Source organism: Palaemon carinicauda, chromosome 5 (assembly GCF_036898095.1).
Source record: "Palaemon carinicauda isolate YSFRI2023 chromosome 5, ASM3689809v2, whole genome shotgun sequence".
Classification (NCBI taxonomy): domain Eukaryota; kingdom Metazoa; phylum Arthropoda; class Malacostraca; order Decapoda; family Palaemonidae; genus Palaemon; species Palaemon carinicauda.
In genome coordinates this window covers 169,259,201-169,284,548 of record NC_090729.1, presented here as the reverse complement: position 1 = coordinate 169,284,548, position 25,348 = coordinate 169,259,201, and the positions used below count along the sequence as shown (strand labels likewise).

General features: G+C 44.3%; 1 protein-coding gene across 2 annotated transcripts in view; it reads left to right on the top strand.

Moving 5' to 3' along the window:
- Positions 1-24,703, top strand: part of LOC137641604 (C2 domain-containing protein 5) — a 202,801-nt gene extending 178,098 nt beyond the window's left edge. For both annotated transcript variants that reach the window (XM_068374324.1, XM_068374323.1), the window contains 2 exons: positions 84-230; positions 21,959-24,703. In XM_068374324.1, coding sequence (XP_068230425.1) covers positions 84-230; positions 21,959-22,048 — 237 coding nt within the window. In that variant the 3' untranslated portion in view covers positions 22,049-24,703. The remainder of the gene's footprint in view (positions 1-83; positions 231-21,958) is intronic.
- The last annotated feature ends 645 nt before the right edge of the window (positions 24,704-25,348 follow it).

Sequence of the window (25,348 nt, the reverse complement as noted above, 5' to 3'; positions counted from 1 at the left end):
GGGGAGTTTGCAGTAAAATTTTAATTGTACTGTATTGTACTATATTTCAGTTGCATTGATGTTTTTCATTTCCTTTTGAACAGAGTGGTGGTCTAAGTGGATTTATGGGAAGCTTTGTTACTGAAGTCCTAGCATTAGTTCGTGCTCATGTTGCTGCTCTTGGTGGCAATGCTATGATTTCATACTTCATGTCAGAATGTGTACTTTTACATTACCCGTACAAGAATCAGGTTAGTTGTCGTCTTTATTTTTTCTCTGGTATATTTCATTATACTGTACATACTATAATTTTAATTTGCATACATATCAATACAGAAAAACTACTGCACTGAAGTGCTATATCATCTGCATTTTGGTTCTGTACTAAAATTAGCACCAAATTTTTTTTTTCTTGTCTAAGTTTAATAGTTGAAGGTTGTTTGTTCCGACACAGATACAAACCTTCGCTATTTATTAGGGTATCACTTTCGGCAACGCTGAAAACCAGCCAAGACAATTTTAGTGAGGGATAATTACCCCATCCGCTAGTTAGCGGGAGGGGATTGGGGTAGACTAGCTACCCCGCTCACTCACACCTATCGGTTCAGTAACCACTTTTTACTTTTGGCTCGGTAGAGTGTAGATGTGCCGTCTCTCTCTCCCGTTAACAAACTGCCTTGACTTTATTACTTTTTCTTTTGTGTGTGTCGCTGTGTGTGTGGTTATTGTCCTGCTATGCGGGCATGTCCTGGTATTGAGGGCCGCCGCTGCGGCACCTTCATGTCGTCCTTGGAAACAGACCCACATCCTTTATGACCGGCTTGCCGGGGAACTCAGTGTTCGCGGGACAACACCTGTTCCGAGTGTAGGGAGTGGCCTGCCTCCCAGTGGGAGAGGTTTGCGCGTAAGAAGAAGAAGAAGTCTAAACGCGAATCTTCGCTTTTGGGGTCTTCTTCGAAATCGAAAAAATCGCGGACTTCTGCTTCCTCTACGCCCAAATCTATGCCCGAAGCTAATCCTCGACCAGGCCCTTCCGGGGTACGGTCTAGCAGTAGCGCAGGGCTTGTGGACTCCAGGTCAACCCTGGGGGATAAACGAGGATGATGGCTCCCCTAGTGAGTCGGCTCCTTCTGTTCCTTGCCAGACCTTGGGTCTGGTTCCGACGCCGAGGAGTTAGCTAACCCACCAGAGGCGGTGGCAGGTCTCTCTCCAAGGCGGGCTTCCCCTTCGGGGAAACACATCTCTTGTTCGCGAGAGAAGGTTGCCTCTGTGCATCGGCAATCTCCTTAAGCTTTAGGTTCTCCTCCAGGGGCGAAAAGAGAACCTTGTTGTAAGCGTAGTTCTCCTTCGGGCGAACTTTCCTCCCCTGCGGAGGATTTATCTGTCGATCTTAATCAGTCTCCCCTTCGGGCAGAGTCTGTTGTACGTTCCTCTCTGGAGGTTCGTAGAGTGGAGGGGTGGGTAACCCCTCTCCACCCCGGGCATTCTCCTCCTAGGGCTGCGAGGAGACGTCTTTTTGAACCTGCTGGTTCTCCTCATGTTGAACCTGCTGGTTCTCCTCATGTTGAACCTGCTGGTTCTCCTCATGTTGAACCTGCTGGTTCTCCTCATGTTGAACCTGCTGGTTCTCCTCATGTTGAACCTGCTGGTTCTCCTCATGTTGAACCTGCTGGTTCTCCTCATGTTGAACCTGCTGGTTCTCCTCACGTTGACCCTTCGGGGTCTCGTGACGATCATCCTTCAGGCTGGCGTGATCGTGAGTCTTCGGACTCTAGTCATGTTGATCCCGTGGGTTCTCATGACAGCAGGAGTCCTTCGGGTCTCCGTCGCGCTGAACCTTCGGGCTCTCGCGACTTAAAACCTTTGGGTTTCTGTTATGCTGAACCCTCGGGCTCTCGTAATGACGGTAACGTTGAACCTCGAGGTTCTCGTACCATCAGTCACGCTGATCCTTCGGGATCTCGTGACAGAGGAAACTCGATTCCTCGCTACGCTGACCCTTCGGGGTCTCGTAACCTGAGTTACGCTAAACCCTTGGGCTCTCATAACTCTAGTCGCGCAACACAGTTCACGCTGAACTTTCGGGTTCTCGTGACCAGAGTCATTCTTATTTTGACAGAATTTTTAAACTCTCGTTGTGTTGATCGTTCGCGCTCGCACAACACAAGCTATCGTGAACCTTCGGGTGAGCGTAGCAGTGAGTTCTCTCAACAACCTGAGAGCTCTCGCGCGCATGACAAAGTTGGTTCACACGGCCAAGTTGGTGCGCACGGCCAAGTTGGCGCGCATGGCCAAGTTGGCGCGCATGGCCAAATTGGTGCACACGGCCAAATTGGCACACACAACCGAATCGGCGTGCACGACCAAAAATGGCGATCATGGCACGCAGGTTCATCCTATGGCGCGCCATATGCACGAACAGCCTATTGCTTGCCATGCACACAAACATCCTGTTGCGTGCCATGCGCGCGAACAACACACTGCGCGCCATGTGCGTGAGCAACCTTATGCGCGCCAGGTGCGCGAACAACCTCATGCGCTCTGGGAGCGCGAAAAAGGTTCGCGCAATCGGGAGAGGCGCAAGAGCGCACGACAATCTTGGCGCTCATAATCAGTCTCTCGAGCCCCTTGGGCCTCAACAGAGACAACAGGCGACTGAGCCCAGATACTATCCCTAAGGGTAGGCCTGTGCCTATCTTGCCTGTAGGGAAGCCTCCATCAGACAAGAGGGTTAGGGAACCTGCCCAGGTTCCTAAACCCAGGGAGCAGTCCTTTCCTAAGGACCTTCCCCCTAGTTCCACAGGAGCCCGTGACCCCCCGTGGCTTAGCAACTTATTTAATGTAATGCGCCAAGCCATAAAGGGAGTTGTTCCCCGCTCCCAGTCCTTAGGTGATACACCTAGGATTCCCTTGTCGCCTCCTCTCTTCCCGGGGTCCTCTCCTCCCTCCGATCCTAGGAGGAGGTCAGAAGTTCTCGCACAGGGGGGCCCCTCAGGCAAGGGGAGACTGATCATCCCCTTGCAAAAGACCTGTGGAGGAGATTAGGCATGAACTTCAGGGTAGCCCCCCCGCAGTTCAAGACGCCACAGGCCAGGCCAAAGGGGGAAAGGAAAAGGATTCGTCCTTCAGCCCCAAGGAGAATAGGGTTACTTACTATGGAAACTCCTTCCTTTCTTTACCGGTCGAGCCGACGGAGTCCTCTAGGCCCTTGGGGACAGAGGATCTCCGGCCTGGTAGGAGGGAACCGAAGGATTTGTTCACCATCCCAAAATCCTCGGCCAGGCTTCCTTCATCACTGCCTCCCAGGCAGCCAGAAGCAAGCACCTCCCCGGTAGTCTCCCTATCCCCAGTCTATACAGTTGACGACTTCGATCCACGCCGGGCTCCTATGGATGAGAGCTTGGACGTGGAAGGGCAGAGCGATCTCGAGGATGACGCTCTGCCAGCAGCCGCTAGCCCTAAGCTTACAGAGTATGAGAGGAAGGAGTCGGAACACTCCTTCTGGCAGGTCCTACCCTGCATACGTTCCATCAATGGACTTAGAGATCCATCGGCAGCCCCTCTAGATGGAAAAGAAACGGTCCTTGACCAGTTCTATGGCACTCAGAAACCTCATAGGACCAGTGCAGCTTTGCCCTGGTCAAAGGGGTTGAAGAGTACCAAACAGAAGGCTGTGTCCCAGGCAACGGGTTCCACCTCTTCCCTCCGCTCCAACTCGTCCTCCAAGTTCTTACCTCCTCCGTATGTGTTTCAGAGGAGGTACTACGAGATCCTCGGAGAATCTCTTCCAACGCTGCCTCTCGTCCACTATATAGAGGCACTCTCGAAGGCCACCCCCTTCGAGAAACTTATGGGACTTCCTGTCTCCTTTTCGGCCTCTGAAATCCTAAACCAGGAAAAGGTGGCGAAGTACGCCATGCAGGCTACTTCGTGGCTGGATTTCTGGTTAGGATACTTAGGACAACTGATGCGGTCTAAAGACCTGTCTCGGGAGTCCTCCAGGAAGTCTTTGGAGACTTTCCTTTTGTCCGGAACTCGGGCCATCGAGTTCCTCTCTCATCAGGTAGTGAACCTTTGGGCCAACACTATCCTGAATAGGACAGATGCTGTCATAGGCAAGCTCTATAGACATCTCTCTCAGGCCGAAGTAGCGAGTCTGAGAAATGCTCCTTTCGAGGGCAATTCTTTGTTCCATCCCGAGGATGTTGAGCAGGTGGCAGAGAGGTGGAGGAAGTCCAGTCAGGACTCCCTCATCCAAAAGGTCTCAACAGCTAGACCTTACCCCTCTCAGCCACAGCGGAAAGCACAACAGAACCCGCAGCCGTAAAGGGCTAGAGACCCAAAACAGCAGGGTAAAAAGGGTGCAAAGCAGGCCTTTCACAGCAAAATGTCCTTCCGTGGAAGAAAGGGTAAGAAGGGATCTGGCCGAGGCCGGTCCCAATAAGACAGGCAATCCTCCCATTTGTCCACCTGTGGGGGATGCCTGCAAAGCCGCTGGCAGAGGTGGCTTTACCATGGGGCTGAACCCTGGACGGTCGAGGGGATTCGTTCAGGGTATAGTATCCTGTTCACACTCTCTCTCCCTCCATTGACTCAAGTGCTGATTCCATTGAACTCCTGTGCGAAGGGATCCGCACAGGAGTTTGCCCTCAGAGCAGAAGTCCAGTCCATGTTGGAGAAGGACAATCTCCAGGAGGTCCTTGACGGGTCCCCAGGCTTCTACAGTCGACTCTTTCTTGTGAAAAAGGTGTCTGGAGGCTGGAGACCAGTCATCGACCTCTCGGCCCTGAACAGGTTTGTCGAACTGACACCTTTCAGGATGGAGACGGCCGACACTGTCAGACAGGCGATAAGAGCCCTGGACTTCATGTGCACTCTAGATCTGAAGGACACATACTTCCAGATCCCAATTCACCCGTCTTCCAGGAAGTATCTGAGATTCATGTTCAATCGGAAGCATTACCAGTTCAGGGTACTGTACTGTGTTTCGGTCTTTCCACAGCACCCCAGGTATTCACGAGAGTATTCGCCCTAGTATCATCTTGGGCTCACAGAGTCGGCATCCGTCTCCTAAGATACTTGGACGACTGGCTGATTCTGGCAGACTCGGAGGCGGCACTTCTCCGCCACCGAAACGAGCTTCTAAGGTTTTGCCAGGATCTAGGAATCGTGGTAAACCTCGAGAAGTCTCAACTGCTCCCCTCTCAAGAACTGGTATACCTAGGCATGCGATTAGACACCCTAAGGCACAAAGCATTTCCATCACACGAAAGGATCCAGAGACTGAGGAGATAGCACAGGTCTTCCTCAGTCGGGAAGAGCTCCCGGCGCAGTATTGGCTTCGCCTTCTCGGTCACTTCTCTTCCCTGACCCGACTGGTCCCCAACAGTCGCCTCAGGATGAGATCCCTCCAGTGGAGACTAAAATCCCAGTGGAACCAGCACTCCGATTCCCGGGATCACCTAGTCCGCATAGGACTAGAAGAACAGTCAGACCTCAGGTGGTGGCTGGTGGAGCCTAACCTCTGCAAAGGGGTCGATCTTCTCATCTCTCCCCCGGAATTGATGCTGTTTTCGGATGCATCAAAAGAAGGGTGGGGGCCTCACGTGCTGCACCATTACATCTCCGGCCAATGGTCCGAATCAGAAAGGTTCCAGCTCATGAATCTCTTACAGATGAGGGCAGCCTTTCTGGCCCTCAAAGGGTTCCACCAGCTCCTGGCGGGGCACTCCGTGGTGCTGATGAGCAACAACACCACGGTAGTAGCTTATCTAAGCAAACAGGGGGGTACCTTTTCGCAGCAGCTGTGTCATCTTGCAGTAGAGATACTCAGATGGGCAGAAGACAACTCGGTGACTCTATCAGCTCGCTTCATTCCGGGAAAGGGCATTCATGCTAGCAGACAAGCTGAGCAGAGCGACTCAGATAGTTGGCACCGAGTGGTCTTTGAATCCTCTGGTAGCCAACAAAGTCCTGACTTTGTGGGGTTCCCCAACTGTGGATCTGTTCGCAACGGCCCTGAAATTTCAGGCTCCCGTTGTACTGCTCTCCAGTCCCGGATCCCCAAGCTCTTTGGCAACATGCTTTTCAACAACGGTGGATAAACCTGGACGCTTACGCGTGTCCCCTGTTCTAACTGATGAGAAAAGTCCTCAACCAGGTACGAGCAAGCAACAATTTGCAAATGACCCTCATAGCTCTACTATGGCATCACGCAGAATGGTTCCCGGACCTTCTGCATCTCCTCACGGAGATCCCGAGGGAGCTTCCTCCACAACACGACCTCCTCAAACAACTACATGCCAACATCTTTCACAGAGCTGTAGCCTCGCTTTGACTTCACACCTGGAGACTATCCAGCATCTCTTCACACAGAGAGGCTTTCCGCAACCGGTTACAAAAAGACTGACTGGACACCTCAGGAGATCCACAGAGGCAGTCTACCAAGCGAAGTGGTCAGTTTTCTGTGGTTGGTGTCGTGGAAGGGGTATCTCTCCCCTCGATGCCTCTGTTCCAACTATAGCGGAGTTTCTTGTAAACCTTCGGGAAGAAAAGCTTCTCTCGGTCTCGGCAGTCAAAGGCTACCGCTCAGCCTTGAGTCTCGCCTTTAGACTGAAAGGAGTCGATATTTCCTCCTCGTTGGAACTTTCTTTGCTCATACGCAGTTACGAGCTTACTTGCCCCCAAGCAGAGCTAAGACCTCGCCCTTGGGACGTGGTTCGGGTCCTCAGGTCTCTGAAGGGCTTCCCCTATGAACCACTACGCCAGGCCTCAGGTCGCCACCTCACGTGGAAGACGGCGCTCCTGCTCGCTTTGGCTTCGGCCAAGAGAGTCAGCGAACTTCATGGTCTATCTGCTGTCTCCCACTCTAGGAGATGGGGGGAAGTAATCCTCAACTTCATCCCTGAGTTTGTAGCCAAGACTCAAAATCCGGGTGTGCCGGACTCCAGGTTCGGCCCATTTCGGATAGAGTGTCTTCGTTCTGTAACCGAAGATCCAGACCAACTGTTACTATGTCTAGTGAGGAGTCTGAGGTGTTACTTAAAAAGAACAGCAAAAGCTCGCCCTCGTGTACGAGCACTTTTTGTCAGCACGGGGAAGGTCAAGAGGAGGGTCACGAGGAATACTATTTCCTCCTGGATAAGGAAAGTAATCGAAAATGCTCTATATCCAGATCCTCCTCAGTCCAACCGACCCAGAGCTCATGACGTCAGAGGCATAGCAACGTCTTTGGCGTTCAAGAAAAATTTTTCTGTGACACAGGTATTGCAACCGGGCGTGTGGAAGCGTCAGACGACCTTCACAGCCCACTACCTGAAAGACGTAACCCACAGGAGCATGGAAACCTTCCCCATTGGTCCTGTGGTGGCCGCACAACAAGTGATCTAATGCCTCAGGCTACTTGATGGACAAGTAGCAGAGGGTTGAGGGGTGAGGTTACCCAGGTTAGTCTAGGGTGAATGAAAAGAATGTCTGGCTCACTTCTTTCTTTCTCCTTCTCCCCCCCTGGGGAAATAGCTCCGCAAGACCGAAGCATAGCTGACCTCACTCCTCTGCAGGTAAGAATCATTTCCCTTGTGCATCCTGGGTATGAATGAATACTTTGTTACGTCACCAATACTTCTTGAGGGAGGGTATTGGATATGTCTTAGAATCCTAGAGTTCCTACGTGAAGACAAGCCATGAGTCTCTCTCACACAAGCTTCTGCAGGCCACTATCAGTGAGTTACCTTGTAACTACTTTGATTTTAGCGAGGGTAGGGTCCCCTCTACTATCGATCGATCACAGATCGAAATAGAGAGGACCCCGGGTCATGACCAAGGCCAGTTAGTAAGGACTTCCTCCCTCCTAAGAATAAGTCACCCTAATAAATAGCGAAGGTTTGTATCTGTGTCGGATCAAATAACAAATTTGGAAATAATTTGTATTTTTCCTAACATACAAACCTGAAGCTATTTATACAAATTGGCCCACCACCCTGTCCCCCTAGAAGTCCTGCCAAAAAGCAAAAGTGGTTACTCAACCGACAGGTGTGAGTGAGCGGGGTAGCTAGTCTACCCCAACCCCCTCCCGCTAACTAGCGGGTAATTATCCCTCACTAAAATTGTCTTGGCTAATTTTCAGCGTTGCCGAAAGTAATACCATAATAAATAGCTTCAGGTTTGTATGTTAGGAAAAATACAAATTATTTCCAAATTTGTTATTTTTTGAACAAAGCCATCATTTACAATAGCCTATATTTGTGGTCTTCATGATTCCTAGACTCTCCTCCTCCATTCCAGATGGGAAATGTCTAAGGTATTTACTTTGTACAAACCATCTCAAAATACAGTTTGAAGTACAGGACTCCAGCATGTTTATTAAAGCTATTTCTAATTCCAGACTAGATTGGCTCTAAATGTTACTTCTTGACCTTTATGATACTTTTGATCGATCCAAAATCTATTATTAAATTAAAACCCCATACACTCGTAGATGAGAAAATTATAAATTAACTGAACCAGAAATTAGACTACCTCCCTGCAGCCACAATGTCCCCTGTAGCCACTACAGGAAGCAGAGTAATGTGTCTTGGACATCAAGATAACAGCACCTCTGCTCTCTAGTACAGGGATGAAGATCTTGTACCCCCATTGCATCTGATGTAGACTAGTGCCGTTGTATTGTCCGACAACCCTGCTACTGTCTTCTCTACCACTAGAAGTTACTGATCTTGAAGAATTTGGAATATAGCTAGTAACTGTAGGCAATTGATGTGTAATTTTGTCTTCTGTGGAGTCCATTTCACTGAGAGATGCAAATGATCCAGTGTTGCTCCCCACCCTTTCTCTGAAGCATCTGTGAACAGACATGGGTCTGGGATTTTCAAATCCAATGAGACTCCCCGAGATAATCATTTGTAATAATCTAATTAACTCGGTAGCAGAAGTTGGATTTTCACCGCTGAAATAGAGACAGCGTCTAGATCAGTTGTCCTGTCTGTGTGAATTGAGATGTTATAGAAAAATTTTCCTCTTTAGGCACCCCAGTGGTACACATTTCTCTGAGGCAGCCATAGTTCCTAGAAACCTCATCTACATTTGAACCAACTTTGGCTTAGATGTTTTAAACTTTTGTAGCAAAAGAAATTGTAGCAAAAGAAGAAATGGCTGGATTCTCTTCTCCGACATAAAAATATGCAAAGCAAGTGTTGCTACTATCATTCCCAAATATAGAATTTTCTGAATTGGAACTAGGAGGGACTTCTAGAAATTGACCAGGACCCCTGAGTCAACAACCTGAGTATCCACACTTGTTAAACTTAAATCCTTTTAAATGAATCGATTAAATTTAGCCACTTGTTCAGGTACAAACACTCTGTAGTTCCAGCAACCTTAATCATTTTGAGATGGGGTCATCATTCTGGTGAATACCTGAGGTGCTGTCCTGAATCCAAAACACAGCACTTGAGTTGGCAAACTTATGACACGTTGATGAAATAAAGGTATGTCCTTGAATTGAGTGGAATCAGAATGTGAAAATATGAATCTGAGAGGCCTGTTTAAAACATGTTTTTGCTTGATCGCTGCTAGAACTGAAAGCGTATCCATAAAAATCTTTGTGAGGACTGTAAACTTGTTGAGGGCTGAGATCTCTACAACTAGCCTCCAACCCCTTGAGGTTCTTGGGACTAGGAATAACCTTTTGTAAAACCTTGGGGAGGGGTTTATGATCTATTTTATCACATCTTTGAAAGATTCACAATCTCTAGTTGCAACATCTGAGTTTTTACTGTAGTGGTGAGAAAGCTCAGATAAAGAACTGGTTTCTTTAACAAGGGAGGACTGGATGTTAAGAGGAATGTAGTAACCTTCTTTGACCACAGCTACACCTGCAGATTGAATATGATAACCTTCTTTGACCACAGCTAGCACCCACAGATCTGGATGAATGCTTTCTTAAGTGGGGAAAGTCTCCCAAACTGGAATTTACTTGGAACAACTGTCATATTGTTCTTGGATAAGGTTTTCAAGTCCATTTGGCAACCCTTATGGAATGTGTACTACAGTATACAGTAATGGATTTCTGATATTCTGCCAGTAGAACTAAATGGGCTCCTTGTTGACAATTCTTCTGAGGTTGAAACCTTTAATTTAAATGAGGAATCAAAAGAGTATTTCTAGAAACAGACCTCAAGACATCAATTTGAGTTATGCTGTCTAATTGAGCAACCACTTTATCAATTTTTACCACTTCTAACACAGGCCCCAAAATAGGGGAAGAAATTAACACCTATTTTTGTGTCTTAGAAACTTACCCCACCATAAATGCACTTACCTGCTGTCATCTCTTAATCACAAAACATACAACGGCTGATATTGCCTCATAGGATCCATCTTATAAGGTCCCAAAAGTATGGGGGAGATCTAGATTCCAGCATTGGCATGTGCTTTTCTTCAAGAAGAGTGCTATTTTTGTGCTTTTCATGTACAAAAGTCTTCCCAGATGGGGAAGATCTGGGCTTAAGCATTGGTATGTGCCCTTTTTTGCGAAAAGAAATTCGAAAAGAAAGCAAACAGTTTTTGCTATTCATGTACATTAGCCTCCAGATATCAGCAGCCTATGATTAGCCATTTTGTTTTACATACATTTTTTCATCATTACATTGTAAAATGTCTGTTCCATTGCTAGCCAGTTCAAATCATCTAAAATTAAATTCAAATCTTGATGTCTTGCAAATATTTCTTCTCAAGAGACTAAAAGTTATCCCTATTATAGAATCTGCAAAGGAAACTGATTCAAGAACACTCCCTACTTGGTTACCCACAAACAATCTAAGATAAGATTAGCCAGCTCATGAGTCTTATACACAAGTCAGCATGTCTCTGTTTTAGAAGTCTGAAGGACTAAACAAGAGCCAGAATTGCCATTTTTTTTTTAATCAGACGACAATTTATTGATTCTATCCACCACAAAGGTGGTGAATTGAAGGATATAAACAGTCTTGTAAGTAGCTACTTCTGCAGATTTGGAAGAATAAGCTTAATCAACTTCTTGGGGTATTTCTCAGCAATAAGGTAACAAAATTTGAAAAGAAGATAATTTCTCACTCTGTGTTTACTTCCTTTTCATCTTATTGTACTGCAGGTTGAACCGATAGAAAATCAGCAGATTTCCAGGTTTGTTTATAGAGTACCTTTCTTGCCAGTACAGTATATGCACTAGCGCCTACATTTACCCTACTAGAACTAACCTGTGATGAGCTAGTGGCTGAGCTTGCAAGTGAACGGAGCAGCCACTCATCTGAAACATAATGCAAGTGATCGACTTTAGTTGAAACTCCATTCACCCTATCAAGATTTAAGGGAATCATACGATATGCCACACCATCTACACATCATGTAATACAAGATTCTTTAGAAGAGCTTACTTTAGTGATTGGAGAGATATTAGGAACCAGAAATAATTATGTTTGCTACTCTCTCTTTGTATCATAATTAGATCTATCATAATAATATTGTTAAATATGATTATTGTTATTTTGATATAAGGGATATACTGTACAGTATAGCACACAAGAAAAACAAGGAAGGTAATGAATGTTCATGAACATATGAGTAACTTATTTCTTATGCCGCAAAGAGATCAGGTTACTGTATTGCGTGAAGTGGATGAGGATGAAAAGCTGTGCAATTACCAATAGATGAACGATGAAGGGACGTAACTATATAATAGGACAACTCTCAAGAAGACTTATCATCATTGCTGTCAACAAACAAAAATATTAAAATTAAATTCCCGTCGGATAATGTTGATTTTTTCAAAGTTTATTACAGTATGTAATATTATAACCTCACGAGCTCTAAAAATACTGAAAAATACCTTACTGTACCTGTTTGTTTACATCATCATCATCACTACTGTGAAATTTCACTGGGGTTGAAGAAAGGGTCCATGGTCCTCAGGATTCGGTGGCTGGAAGAGGTACTTTCCGTCGTGGGCTAAAAGACATTGTGATGGGCAACTGCTTTCTCTTCCACTTCATATCCTCAGCGATATTCTTGTCTGGAGCAAAAGCCTTATCCATGGTACCCATGAACTTCAAGGTCCGTACCATAGACCATAGACTGGTCAATGCTGTAGACGGTATTTCTCTTTCCACCATATGCCTAATTTTTTTATTGTGATGCTGTATTTTTTATTTGTCACTTTATTTATCATTTGAGTGAACCAGTAAAGCAAAATTTTCCAAGGTTATTTCAGCCTCTTACTCTGCAAGCAACTCCAAAACTTAGTATTCACCCACTTCCTGGAAACCATTATCTTTCTAACTGTCTCATTAAGTGCATCGTCAGGACCTAACCACTTGAAGTCCGTCCGTTGTCAGGCCACAGATGTTTCCACTAGTCATTTACCATTTGTGCCCTCATGTCTTTGAAGGAGTCTTCTACCACAGACAGGCAGTTTGTACAGTAATAGTGAAACTTCCAGTACTGTATTTACTTTCAGGTTGGGATCATCATCCATGGATGATTAGATCTCATCATAACACTCTTGCTGTAATGAGCCTTGAAGTTCTTAATGACCCCTTTGCCCATCGGCTAGATTATTGATATGGTTTTAAGAGGAAAGAATACATCCACATGGTCTTGCACAACCTAGGTAGATGGTGGATGTCCGGGAGCTTTGTCAAGGATTAGAAGGTCCTTAAACTCTAGCCCTTGTTCTGCAGGTACTGTTCAATCTCAGGCAACAGGGGAATCAATTAATTCTTACAAGTCTGGTAATTGCTTAGACCTAGTACTGTATACAGTGCTGTGCTACAGAGATATCCATCAACTCTTGCACCTAAGGATGAAACTAATGATTGAACTACAAATTGTCAGTTTTGTAATCATTGATATTGGCTTTGTATTATAACAGAAAACTACATTAGCTACAAATGGCAGAGCTTCCAGACTCATTAGGAACTCGGTACTTCTTTCAGGACTAGGGTACCAAGATGAATTTTATATCAACTCCAAATCTGCACTAAGGTTATACCATGCTGATGGAGGCACCTACAATTGTCCAGACTGGTTCATATAAGGGATTTTGACGAAGGAAAAATCTATTTCTGGGCGAGGGACCTGTGTCGCCTAGTGAAATGCTCCTCTAGCACCATTTCTAAGGCATAGTTATTGCTGAATATACCAGAGAAAAAGAGATGCATGGAATGCCAGGAATAAACCCAGCTCGCTCAATCTTTGAGTGTCGGTATAGAAAACAGGGGCGTGATTGAACCACGACCCTAGATCCCTCACCAATTAGACCTCTCCTTCATCAACATACCCCCTCTCTACCCCTACATCTCCCCAATCCCCATCGTCATTCCTCCTCAGCACTTAAGGTCAAATAAGTTGGTGACCATTCTTCTCTTCCTTTACAAAGTTTCAGGTGCACACCACATCTGGTATTTGGTGCTATATATACAGTAAAGCTAATGACACTATTAATTATGTCAGAGCAGTACTAACAAGCTCAAAACTACTATTAGTCTTATGGAAAGTTTTTCAATATTAATCTTACCCGATGATCATGTAGCTGTCAACTCCGTTGCCCGACAGAAATCTACGGTCGGGATACGCCAGCGATCGCTATCCAGGTGGGGGTGTACACAACAGTGCCATCTGTGAGTAGGTACTCAAGTACTTCTTGTCAACAAGAACTCAATTTTTCCTCTGTCGTGCCGCCGGCAAGACCTACTTGGATACGCTGTTGATTCTGGAGTTATTGTTCACGATTTGGTGATGTATTTGCTCTAGAGTTTAGCCTTCGCTATTCAGGAAGCTTTATCATTAGCTTAGCAAGCTTTTGGAATTAATTTGGATTAATTGTTAACGAACTTTGCTAGATTTTGGAATCCCCCCTTGACTACTTCTAAATTCAAGATGTCTGACCAGTCTCAAGTACCTAAGTACAGGCAGTGTAGCGTTAGGACTTGTGCTAGGCGTCTTCCGAAGGCCTCTATAGATCCTCACACCGTATGTTCCAATTGTAGGGGTAAATCCTGTCAATTGGAAGATCGATGTTGGGAATGTGCTGGGCTTTCGGAATTCGATTTTAACGAATTCCTTAGATATGCACGTAGGTTAGAGAAGGAGAGAAATAGGAGGAGTTCTTCTTGCTCTGTGGATTTTTCCTCTCCCCATGCCCCTCAACCTTTTCCTTCCCCTGTGGTGGTGACTCCCGAACCTGCTACGAGTGCTCAGCCTGCAATGGCGGATATGTTGCGTGCCATTCAGGCTCTCGGTGACAAAGTGGAGTCATTGGCTAATGACCGTAATCAGCTCTTGGCAGATGTCAGAGAGCTGAAAGCGAAAAGTGCAGTGGGAAGTGTTAGTGCTAGTGATGTGCAAAGTGTCAGTGTCAGTGTTGCGCATGAGGGTACATCTGTGCGTGCCAGTCGTCCTCCCAGTCCGGGACCTCTTGCAAGCTCCCAAGCCCAGGGGAGAAGCAATGTCGAAGGACCAAAGGGTTCGGCAGGCCTTGATCGGCGCACGGATGTATCCTCAGTGGTTGCGGACGTATCTGTTAAGGATCGTCCCATCCACATACAGACGAATGAGCCCTTACATTCCTCGTCTGTGGAAGAAGTTTCCAGGAGGAAACGGTGGACCAAGGTCTCACGACCGCTCAAACGTAAGGTCCCTTCCGAGCGAGTCCAACGGCCCAGGTGTAGCCACTGGGTTAGTTCGGACTCGCCGCAGTCATCTGATGACTGCACACCTCCCAAGAGAGGTAGAGTGGTCCCTCAACAGGCTACTGCTCCGTCTGTTGTTGCTCCAACCACAGTAGACCCTAAGTGGTCCATGCTGCAGACTATGCAGTCTCAGCTTGCGGCATTCATGCAGGAGTATCATGCTGAGAAGGTTAGCACTGCTCCTGTTAACCTACAACCCGCCGAGGTTGTGCGCTCAGCAGATACTGCGGCTGCCTGCTCCCACACTCCACCTGTGAGAGCTCCACCACCGATGCGCAGTCCTCCCTGCCAGACGCATGTTCTTGCTGCACCATCTGCTAACATGCGTGAGCTACCGCATCAGCAGTGGGAAGGTTCTGTAGAGCTGCCGGGTTCCAGCACTATGCGGCATTCTCCGCAGCCCATGCAGCATGCTCTGCATACCTTACAGCATGCTCCGCATACCATGCAGCATGAGCCGCATACCTTACAGCATGCTCTGCATACCATACCGCATGCTCCTCAACCCTCCGCAGCCCCTCCCACACACCAGCCCTCTGCTTTTGTTGTTGCCAGCTCGCAGACCGACCAGCAGCGGCATGATGTTGGATCCGCAGGTACGCATGCACCCGTACTGCCGGATTCAGCCGTTCAGCTTTCTGCTCTACCTTTGCCACTTACAACTCAGCTTTCGGATGATGGTGTATCGGATGACGAAGCTGCACATCTGGATGAACCTCACTCTGATTTTGAAGGGCCCAAGTCTACGCCTCCCTCCTTAGACTTTCGTAAAGTCCTTGCCTTGTTCAGGGACTTGTATCCTGAGCAGTTTGTGTCTGCAACCCCTCGTTCTCCTCCCTCCGAGTTTGCTCTGGGCATGCAGTCTGCTGCGCCTGCCTTCACCAAGCTTGTTCTCGCCAGATCATCTAAGAGAGCTTTGAGGGTTATGGGAGAGTGGTTGCATTCCAAGAAGCAACTGGGAAAGACTTCTTTCGTCTTTCCTCCTACCAAGCTTGCTTCTAAGTCGAGCGTCTGGTATGCCACGGGAGAGGAACCCGGCTTGGGAGTTCCTGCCTCTGCCCAGGGCGACTTCTCAAGTCTGGTTGACTCTCCCCGCAGGTTGGCTATGAGACGTTCGAAGATCTGCTGGTCCTTTTCTGATTTAGATCATCTGTTGAAGGGAGTCTTTCGTGCCTTCGAGATATTCAACTTCCTCGATTGGTGTTTGGGAGCCTTAAGCAGGAAGACTTCCCCTTCAGATAAGGACTCGGCCATGCTGATCATGTCTAGCATGGACAAAGCAATTCGGGATGGGTCTGGTGAACTTGCGGCTTCGTATGTGTCAGGAGTCCTTAAGAAGAGAGAACATCTTTGCTCCTTCTTATCGGCTGGTATCACTCCTTGCCAGAAGTCAGAGTTGTTGTTTGCTCCTCTCTCCAAGTGTCTGTTTCCGGAGGAGCTGATTAAGGGGATGGCTGCCTCGCTTATCCAGAAGGATACTCATGATCTTATGGCATCTTCCGCACGTAAGGCTAAAACCTTACCTTCCGTGCCTAGACCCTTCCGCCCTGCAGCAGTTGACACACCTGCATCTAGGTTCATCCCGCCCTTTCGTGGCAGAGCCTCCAGCAGAGGAGGTACCCGTGCAGACAGTCACCGTGGCAAGTCCAAGAAGGGTTCCAAGTCCGCAAAAGGCAAGTTCTGACTGCCTTCCTCTCCAGACAGCAGTAAGAGCCAGACTCAAGACCTTCTGGCAAGCTTGGGAGAGCAGAGGTGCAGACGCTCAGTCTGTGAAGTGGCTAAGGGAGGGATACAGAATTCCGTTCTGCCGCAGTCCCCCTCTAGCTACGTCTCCCATCAACCTCTCTCCCAACTACAAGGAGAAGGACAAGAGGCTAGCGTTGCAACAAGAGGTGTCGCTCTTGCTACAAAAGGAAGCGGTGGTCATAGTCCGGGATCATCAATCCCCGGGCTTTTACAACCGTCTCTTCCTGGTAGCCAAGAAGACAGGAGGTTGGAGACCGGTGCTGGACGTCAGTGCTCTCAATGCTTTTGTCACCAAGCAGACGTTTACGATGGAGACGACGAAGTCGGTCCTAGCAGCGGTCAGGCAGGAGGACTGGATGGTCTCGTTAGACCTGAAAGACGCGTACTTTCACGTCCCCATCCATCCAGACTCCCAACCTTTACTAAGGTTCGTCTTTGGAAAGGTTGTGTACCAGTTCCAAGCCCTGTGCTTTGGCCTAAGCACGGCACCTCTTGTGTTTACCAGACTGATGAGGAATATACTGCGAAATTCCTTCACTTGGCAGACATCAGAGCCTCCCTCTATTTAGACGACTGGCTTTTAAGAGCTCCAACAAGTCGTCGCTGTCTGGAGAATCTCAGATGGACTATGGATCTGACCAAGGAACTGGGCCTCCTGGTCAATATAGAGAAGTCCCAGCTCGTCCCATCCCAGACCATCGTCTACCTGGGTATGGAGATTCAGAGTCGAGCTTTTCGGGCTTTTCCGTCGGCCCCAAGGATCAATCAAGCCCTAGAATGCATCCAGAGCATGCTGAGAAGGAACCGATGTTCAGTCAGGCAGTGGATGAGTCTAACAGGGACACTTTCATCGCTGGCCCTGTTCATCGAGTTAGGGAGACTCCACCTCCGCCCCCTTCAGTATCATCTAGCTGCTGGTTTTAGGACAGTTGCGTCCCGGACATTTGCGTCCCGGACATTTGCGTACCGGACATTTGCGTCCTGGACATTTGTGTACCTGGACATCTTTGTCCCTGGACATTTGTGTACCCAGATTATTTTCAAATATCAAACTACATATGAAAAAGCAATTATTAAGGGATGAAAGAAATAGATTCGATGGAATTGTAATTTTATTTTTGTTTAAGAGGGGTATTACAAGTTGAACAGATAATTCAGAATGTATGAATATACATTTTAAGAAATTATTCTTGTTTTCAGGAGAATATTTTTCCACTAGTGGAATAGCCATGGGTTCCGAGTTTCGAAATATATAAAATACTAATACCAATAGATGTTTGTGTTACGCACTGCTGGCGAGAACTAGAATTGCTAGCTTATTTTTCTCCTGCTTTAGAAAATATTTTTTTTTTTATTTCTGGTAAACTACCTTTCAGCTTGTTTAAAGTTACTTAAGGTATTAATGAGTGAATTTCTATACCAAACAATTCTTGGGTTTATATATAAAGGTAAGGTGTTACTGAGGAGAGAGAGAGAGAGAGAGAGAGAGAGAGAGAGAGAGAGAGAGAGAGAGAGAGAGAGAGAGAGAGAGAGAGATTTTAAAATATGGTAAATTCAAAATATTTCGGATACTTATATGTCCAGGAGAGAGAGAGAGAGAGAGAGAGAGAGAGAGAGAGAGAGAGAGAGATTTTGAAATATGATAAATTCAAAAGATTTCGGATACTTATATGTCCAGGAGAGAGAGAGAGAGAGAGAGAGAGAGAGAGAGAGAGAGAGAGAGAGAGAGAGAGAGAGAGAGAGATTTTAAAATATGATAAATTCAAAATATTTCGGATACTTATATGTCCAGGTACACAAATGTCCAGGAATACAATTGTCCCGGTACACAAATGTCCTGGTACGCAAATGTCCCGGTACGCAAATGTTCGGGACGCAAATGTCCGATACGCAAATGTCTGGGACGCAACTGTCCGGCCACCCTAGCTGCTCACTGGATAAAGGACATGACGCTAGAGACGGTCTCAGTTCCTGTTTCCGAAGAGATGAGGTCTACTCTAACGTGGTGGAAGAACAGCATTCTTCTCAAGGAAGGTCTACCACTGGCTGTTCAGACCCCCGACCACCGTCTCTTCTCGGACGCATCGGACACGGGCTGGGGTGCGACACTGGACGGACAGGAATGCTCGGGCACATGGAATCAGGAGCAAAGGACACTTCACATCAATTGCAAGGAGTTGTTGGCGGTTCATCTGGCCTTGATAAACTTCAAGTCCCTCCAGCTAAACAAGGTGGTGGAGGTGAACTCCGACAACACCACAGCCTTGGCTTACATCTCCAAGCAGGGAGGGACTCATTCGAGGAAGTTGTTCGAGATCGCAAGGGACCTCCTCATTTGGTCAAAAGATCGAAAGCTTACGCTGGTAACGAGGTTCATTCAGGGCGATATGAATGTCATGGCAGATCGCCTCAGCCGGAAGGGTCAGGTCATCCCCACAGAGTGGACCCTTCACAAGAATGTTTGCAGCAGACTATGGGCCCTGTGGGGTCAGCCAACCATAGATCTATTCGCTACCTCGATGACCAAGAGGCTCCCTATGTATTGTTCTCCGATTCCAGACCCAGCAGCAGTTCATGTGGATGCCTTTCTGCTGGATTGGTCCCATCTCGACCTGTATGCGTTCCCGCCGTTCAAGATTGTCAACAGGGTACTTCAGAAGTTCGCCTCTCACAAAGGGACACGGCTGACGTTGGTTGCTCCCCTCTGGCCCGCGAGAGAATGGTTCACCGAGGTACTGCAATGGCTAGTCGACGTTCCCAGGACTCTTCCTCTAAGAGTGGACCTTCTGCGTCAACCTCACGTAAAGAAGGTACACCCAAACCTCCACGCTCTTCGTCTGACTGCCTTCAGACTATCGAAAGACTCTCAAGAGCTAGAGGCTTTTCGAAGGAGGCAGCCAGAGCGATTGCCAGAGCAAGGAGGACATCCACTCTCAGAGTCTATCAGTCTAAATGGGAAGTCTTCCGAAGCTGGTGCAAGGCCAATGCAGTTTCCTCAACCAGTACCACTGTAACCCAGATTGCTGACTTCCTGTTACATCTAAGGAACGTTAGATCCCTATCAGCTCCTACGATCAAGGGTTACAGAAGTATGTTGGCAGCGGTATTCCGCCACAGAGGTTTGGATCTTTCCACCAACAAAGATCTACAGGACCTCCTTAGGTCTTTTGAGACCTCAAAGGAACGTCGGTTGTCCACTCCAGGCTGGAATCTAGACGTGGTTTTAAGGTTCCTAATGTCATCAAGATTTGAACCGCTCCAATCAGCCTCTTTTAAGGACCTCACATTAAAAACTCTTTTCCTCGTGTGCTTAGCAACAGCTAAAAGAGTAAGTGAGATCCACGCCTTCAGCAGGAACATAGGTTTCACATCTGAAACGGCTACATGTTCCTTGCAGCTCGGTTTTTTGGCTAAAAACGAGCTTCCTTCCCGTCCTTGGCCTAAGTCGTTCGAGATCCCAAGCCTGTCCAACTTGGTGGGGAACGAACTAGAGAGAGTACTTTGCCCAGTTAGAGCTCTTAGGTACTATTTAAGAAGGTCAAAGCCATTACAAGGACAATCAGAAGCTTTATGGTGTGCTATCAAGAAGCCTTCTCTACCGATGTCTAAGAACGCAGTTTCTTACTACATCAGGCTTCTGATTAGAGAAGCACATTCTCATCTGAAGGAAGAAGACCTTGCTTTGCTGAAGGTAAGGACACATGAAGTGAGAGCTGTTGCTACTTCAGTGGCCTTCAAACAGAACCGTTCTCTGCAGAGTGTTATGGATGCAACCTATTGGAGAAGCAAGTCAGTGTTCGCATCATTCTATCTCAAAGATGTCCAGTCTCTTTACGAGAACTGCTACACCCTGGGACCATTCGTAGCAGCGAGTGCAGTAGTAGGTGAGGGCTCAGCCACTACATTCCCTTAATCCCATAACCTTTTTAACCTTTCTCTTGAATACTTTTTATTGTTGTTCTTTTGGTTGTACGGTCGGCTAAGAAGCCTTCCGCATCCTGGTTGATTTGGCGGGTGGTCAAATTCTTTCTTGAGAAGCGCCTAGGTTAGAGGTTGTGATGAGGTCCTTTAGTATGGGTTGCAGCCCTTTATACTTCAGCACCTAGGAGTCGTTCAGCATCCTAAGAGGACCGCTAGGCTCAGTAAGGAAGACGTACTTAAAAAAGGCAGAGTAATAGTTCAAGTCGACTTCCTTACCAGGTACTTATTTATTTTATGTTTGTTATTTTAAATAACTGATAAAATGAAATACGGGATACTTAGCTTCTTTGTTAACATGTATGCTGGTCTCCACCCACCACCCTGGGTGTGAATCAGCTACATGATCATCGGGTAAGATTAATATTGAAAAATGTTATTTTCATTAGTAAAATAAATTTTTGAATATACTTACCCGATGATCATGAATTAAAGAACCCGCCCTTCCTCCCCATAGAGAACCAGTGGACCGAGGAGAAAATTGAGTTCTTGTTGACAAGAAGTACTTGAGTACCTACTCACAGATGGCGCTGTTGTGTACACCCCCACCTGGATAGCGATCGCTGGCGTATCCCGACCGTAGATTTCTGTCGGGCAACGGAGTTGACAGCTACATGATCATCGGGTAAGTATATTCAAAAATTTATTTTACTAATGAAAATAAAATTTTTGGCCCTAAATCAAATTACTTTCTAATAGGTTATGTATCCTTTTACATCCCCTCAGCTCTATTGCATTTTGGAGATTGTTAAAAAACTGAATGAAAGACCCTGAGTGGGCCAGGGTCATTCACTTAGCTCTATTATGTTTTGTAGGGTGTTAAAAAACCTGACTGAAAAACACTGATCGAGTAGGCCAGAGTCATCCACTTAGCTCTACTGTATTATGTCTTCGAAATTGTTATAAAGAAAAACACTGATTGAGTAGGCTGTTACAAAAAAATGACTGAAGAAACACTGAGTAGGCCAGAGTCATTCACTTAGCTCTTATGTTTTGGAGATTGTTAGAAAAACTGACTGAAAAACACTGATTGAGTTGGCCAGGGTCATCCACTTAGCTAAAAAAACTAACTAAAAAACACTTAGGCCCAGGGTCATCCACTTAGTTCTCTTATGTTTTGGAGATAGAAAAACTGACTGAAAAACAGAGATTTAGTTGGCCAGAGTCACTGGTAGATGATCATTTTATGATATGCAATAAGTATTGCCTAGCTTTGAATAGAAGATTAAGCTAAAAAGGTTCTCAAAGGTCTCTGGCTTCAGTTACTGCTCTGAGATATTAGAAACATTTTCTTGGTCTTATTAAGAACATGTTGATTCCATCTTGACTGTAGGTTTTAAGGCATACGTTTCTGATTATTTGTGTGGGAATTTTCCTCAAATTAGTGAAATTGGGTCTAATTGTTTTCTCCCCAAAAATTATATTTTGAGCTAACAAAACGTTACTTATAGGTACAGGTACAATATTTACAAGTAATGTACTGTATACTTATGAATTTTCCTGTTTTCATTCATGCCTATTTTTCTTTTCAGGGTCAGTGCCTAATTAATGTAGGTGGTGATGTTGTACAAGTGATATACAATGTAGGCTCAGCCTTACATGATGGCACTTCTGAAGAGTAATTTGTGTAGTTTGACAGCCATTAAGTGTACAAAATTTGTGTATGTTGGTTGAAGAGTTAGCTCATCTTTCATCAGTCATATTCATTGTTTGATGTAGTTTTCATAGCATTCAACTTTGCATAGATTATATCATTTTTCTCTTATGGTTTAAGGATAACATTACTCTCATGGGTGGGTTTGCATTCGTCCATTTCATATAAGCAAGTCTTCGTGCGGTTATTTACAAATGTCTTTGCTCATCAAGAGTGTAACATTTTGCCTTGCCATTACAGTATTTCTTGATTAGTAAAGGAAGTTTATGCCACTAGCAAAAGTAATTCTTCATACACTTTTGGTAAAACTTTTATCTTTAAAGAAATATTTATTAGTACGGTAGAAGTCATCAATTTGACTTGTATTTATATAACATGAACATGAGTGAAAGAGTAGTTTAAGTTGAGGTGCATGGTCTTGAATTTTTATGATTTTCAATTACGTATGCTAGTTCCTTTTGTTCAATACAGGTAGTCCATAAGACCAAATTAATACATTTCAGATCCCCTCTGATTTCCAGAAATGTCCTAGTTACCCACTTTGACAACCACTATGTGGTTTCATAGAGTTCATATTTATAACCTATGAGAATATTGATTTGACCTATACAGGTATTTCCTGTTAGTTTTTATTTTAGCATATGTATAGTTCAAAAGGAACACTTGTTTAACATGTCTGCTTTCTTTATACAAGAGTGCATTAGTAAATCAATGCTTTTTAATATTTTTAAACCGCATCATTGCAGAACAATTTTTTGCTTCAATTTTATTCTAATACACCCTATCAGGGTGTAGAAATCAGACCGCTTATTATAGCAATTCGTGAGAAATCAGTTGACATTTCCAGGTAACTGGCAACCATGCACAAGTGAGCATAAGGGAGACATACACTAGAATTCTTTATGTAAGCTTAATGAGAAAAAAAATTGTCAAGCCTCCACTAAGTTGATGCCTTTGCATATCATCATTTTGTTGCCTTCCAATCCTTTCCTTCAATTAAATTTTTTGGGAGAAAAAAAATTTAAATCCACCTACTGAATTTGTATAAAAAATTTTCATTGGGTGCATGGTTTGCTGGGACTACCTCTAATGCATACAGATATATAATTGTAACCCTTAATATTTATACCTAATTTTTTTTTTTATAATGGGCTATAAACAATAGTAATTTTCTACAAATTTAACATTTGTGATAACATTCTCTATTTTATTGTGAAACATTTAAGTAACTTTTTAAAAAGTATTTGTAAAATCTAATATATTGCAATTTATTCTTATTTTAGTTGGGCTGAAATACTGAATCTTGGTTACAACTTTTACTATACTGTATTCAAGAAAATATTTTATTTTGTTCATAGAATTACATGGGAAATCATTATTTGTGGAAAAATGTTTTACTGTAACTTACTTAGGGGATGAATGCATAATTCCTATAGAATAAGACTACATGCTTTACAGTAAAGTACAGTATAGCCCAAGAATTTAAAAAAATTCTTCCGTGAAGAGTTTGTTCCTAAAGGGCCCCTCTTGCTCACAGTGGTTTTATGTTTCAAGACTTTAGCTCTATTTGAAGTTGGGGTCAAATTATACTAAATGAAAATAACAGATGTAAATAAGAATATATGGTATAGTATTTATATTTATGATTGTTTTAAATAACTTTGTAAATTTATGAATTTTAGACGTCCATCTCATGAAGACAACACAATTTTCATACCTGGTAAGAACTGTGAAGAAATTCACTTGTTATTTTGCAGCATGAAAGATTAATTCAGCAGCAGTGATAAGACAAAGACATGCAATAAATTGCAGTATTTATGTACACTATACTATTTAACTGCATGCAGTTAATAGTGTCTTGTAATGGATACCAGTTGATTGATAATATTGATGTTGATATAATGTACTGGATATTGAAGAAAAATTTTCTCAAGATTTGGTATTTCTTTAATGAACATTGTGTGTTATGGTGTGTTGGCTTCAAAACAAATGTTGAAGAGGTTGCCTAAGCAGTTATGTTGGGAGACAAGATATGAAAACAGAATTGTTGCTACCCAAGGTTAAAACTAAATTTCTTCATGTTCATGAAATGACGAATTTATTCATAACCATTATGTAAATGTTTCCAAGGTTTTCAGTTAAATAAGGATACAAAAAACAAGAGAGACTGCTTTTAGGTGTCAGAGGGATGAACCTAGAAAAATGGTAATTGCAAGTTTTAAAAAGAGCAGATTGCTATATTATTGTACCTTGGTTTATAAAACTTTTTACAAGGTTTGCCAAATGATTCCTTTAAATACTTATTAGTTTTATAAAATACCGGTATATTCAAATTACCAAGAGACAAGTACCACACCAGTGATGCATTATGCATGTTATCTTTATATACTATTCTGTATCAAATATTTTTAGAATTTCAGGTTATAAATTTATAGGACACCATTTAAATAGCTATCATGTTTTCAGTGGTTATTGAACCTTTAACTTCTTAGTCAGTGCCCAACCTGTTTATTAAAAAGTGACAATACTTAACCATACTGTATAATACAGAAGACAAAAAATGGAACTAAATTAAACATTTTATGTTCTATGATTTATGAAGCATTAAAAAATTTCATCTGCAGCCTGTATTTCTATGGCCAATTACATTACTTGGATATATATACAGTAGATAAACTGTAATAATATATAACTAGGGACTTCTATTTGTATAATATATCATTAACGCAGCTGTGATAGTAACCTACTGTTTGTTTAGATGAAGTAACCAGGATCTTATCTGGAATATGCAAGAACAGCCAGTATCTTTTCTTTTTAGGATTGATTATACTTTCACATAACACGATGACCGTCACATGAAGTTATTTTTATTTTTCTCCACAAATGGATGATATTTAAAACATTTTAAAGACTTTTTATTTAAAGCATTTTAGGAGATTTTTCAATCATGTGTTTATCTCGTAGATGCTTAATTACTTCAGTGTGAGAGAGCCAACAATAAAAGTGAATGTAGGGATATTGTATTCGCTAATAATTATTTTTATAGATTATGCATTTTGAAATAGCTAAAAAATGTGAAACCCAAGTTTTTCTTTTCTCTAGTTGTATAAAAAAAAATTTGTAGTACAGTACTAATTATCATCTAATTTATAGATTTTTTTTTTTAAGATTTCATGCTAAACATGTATCCTTAGGTAATGCTTCTTATGAGTGATGGTTAGAACTCAGTCAATTTGTAGTTTTGGTGAATCCCCAACAAGGTTTATAA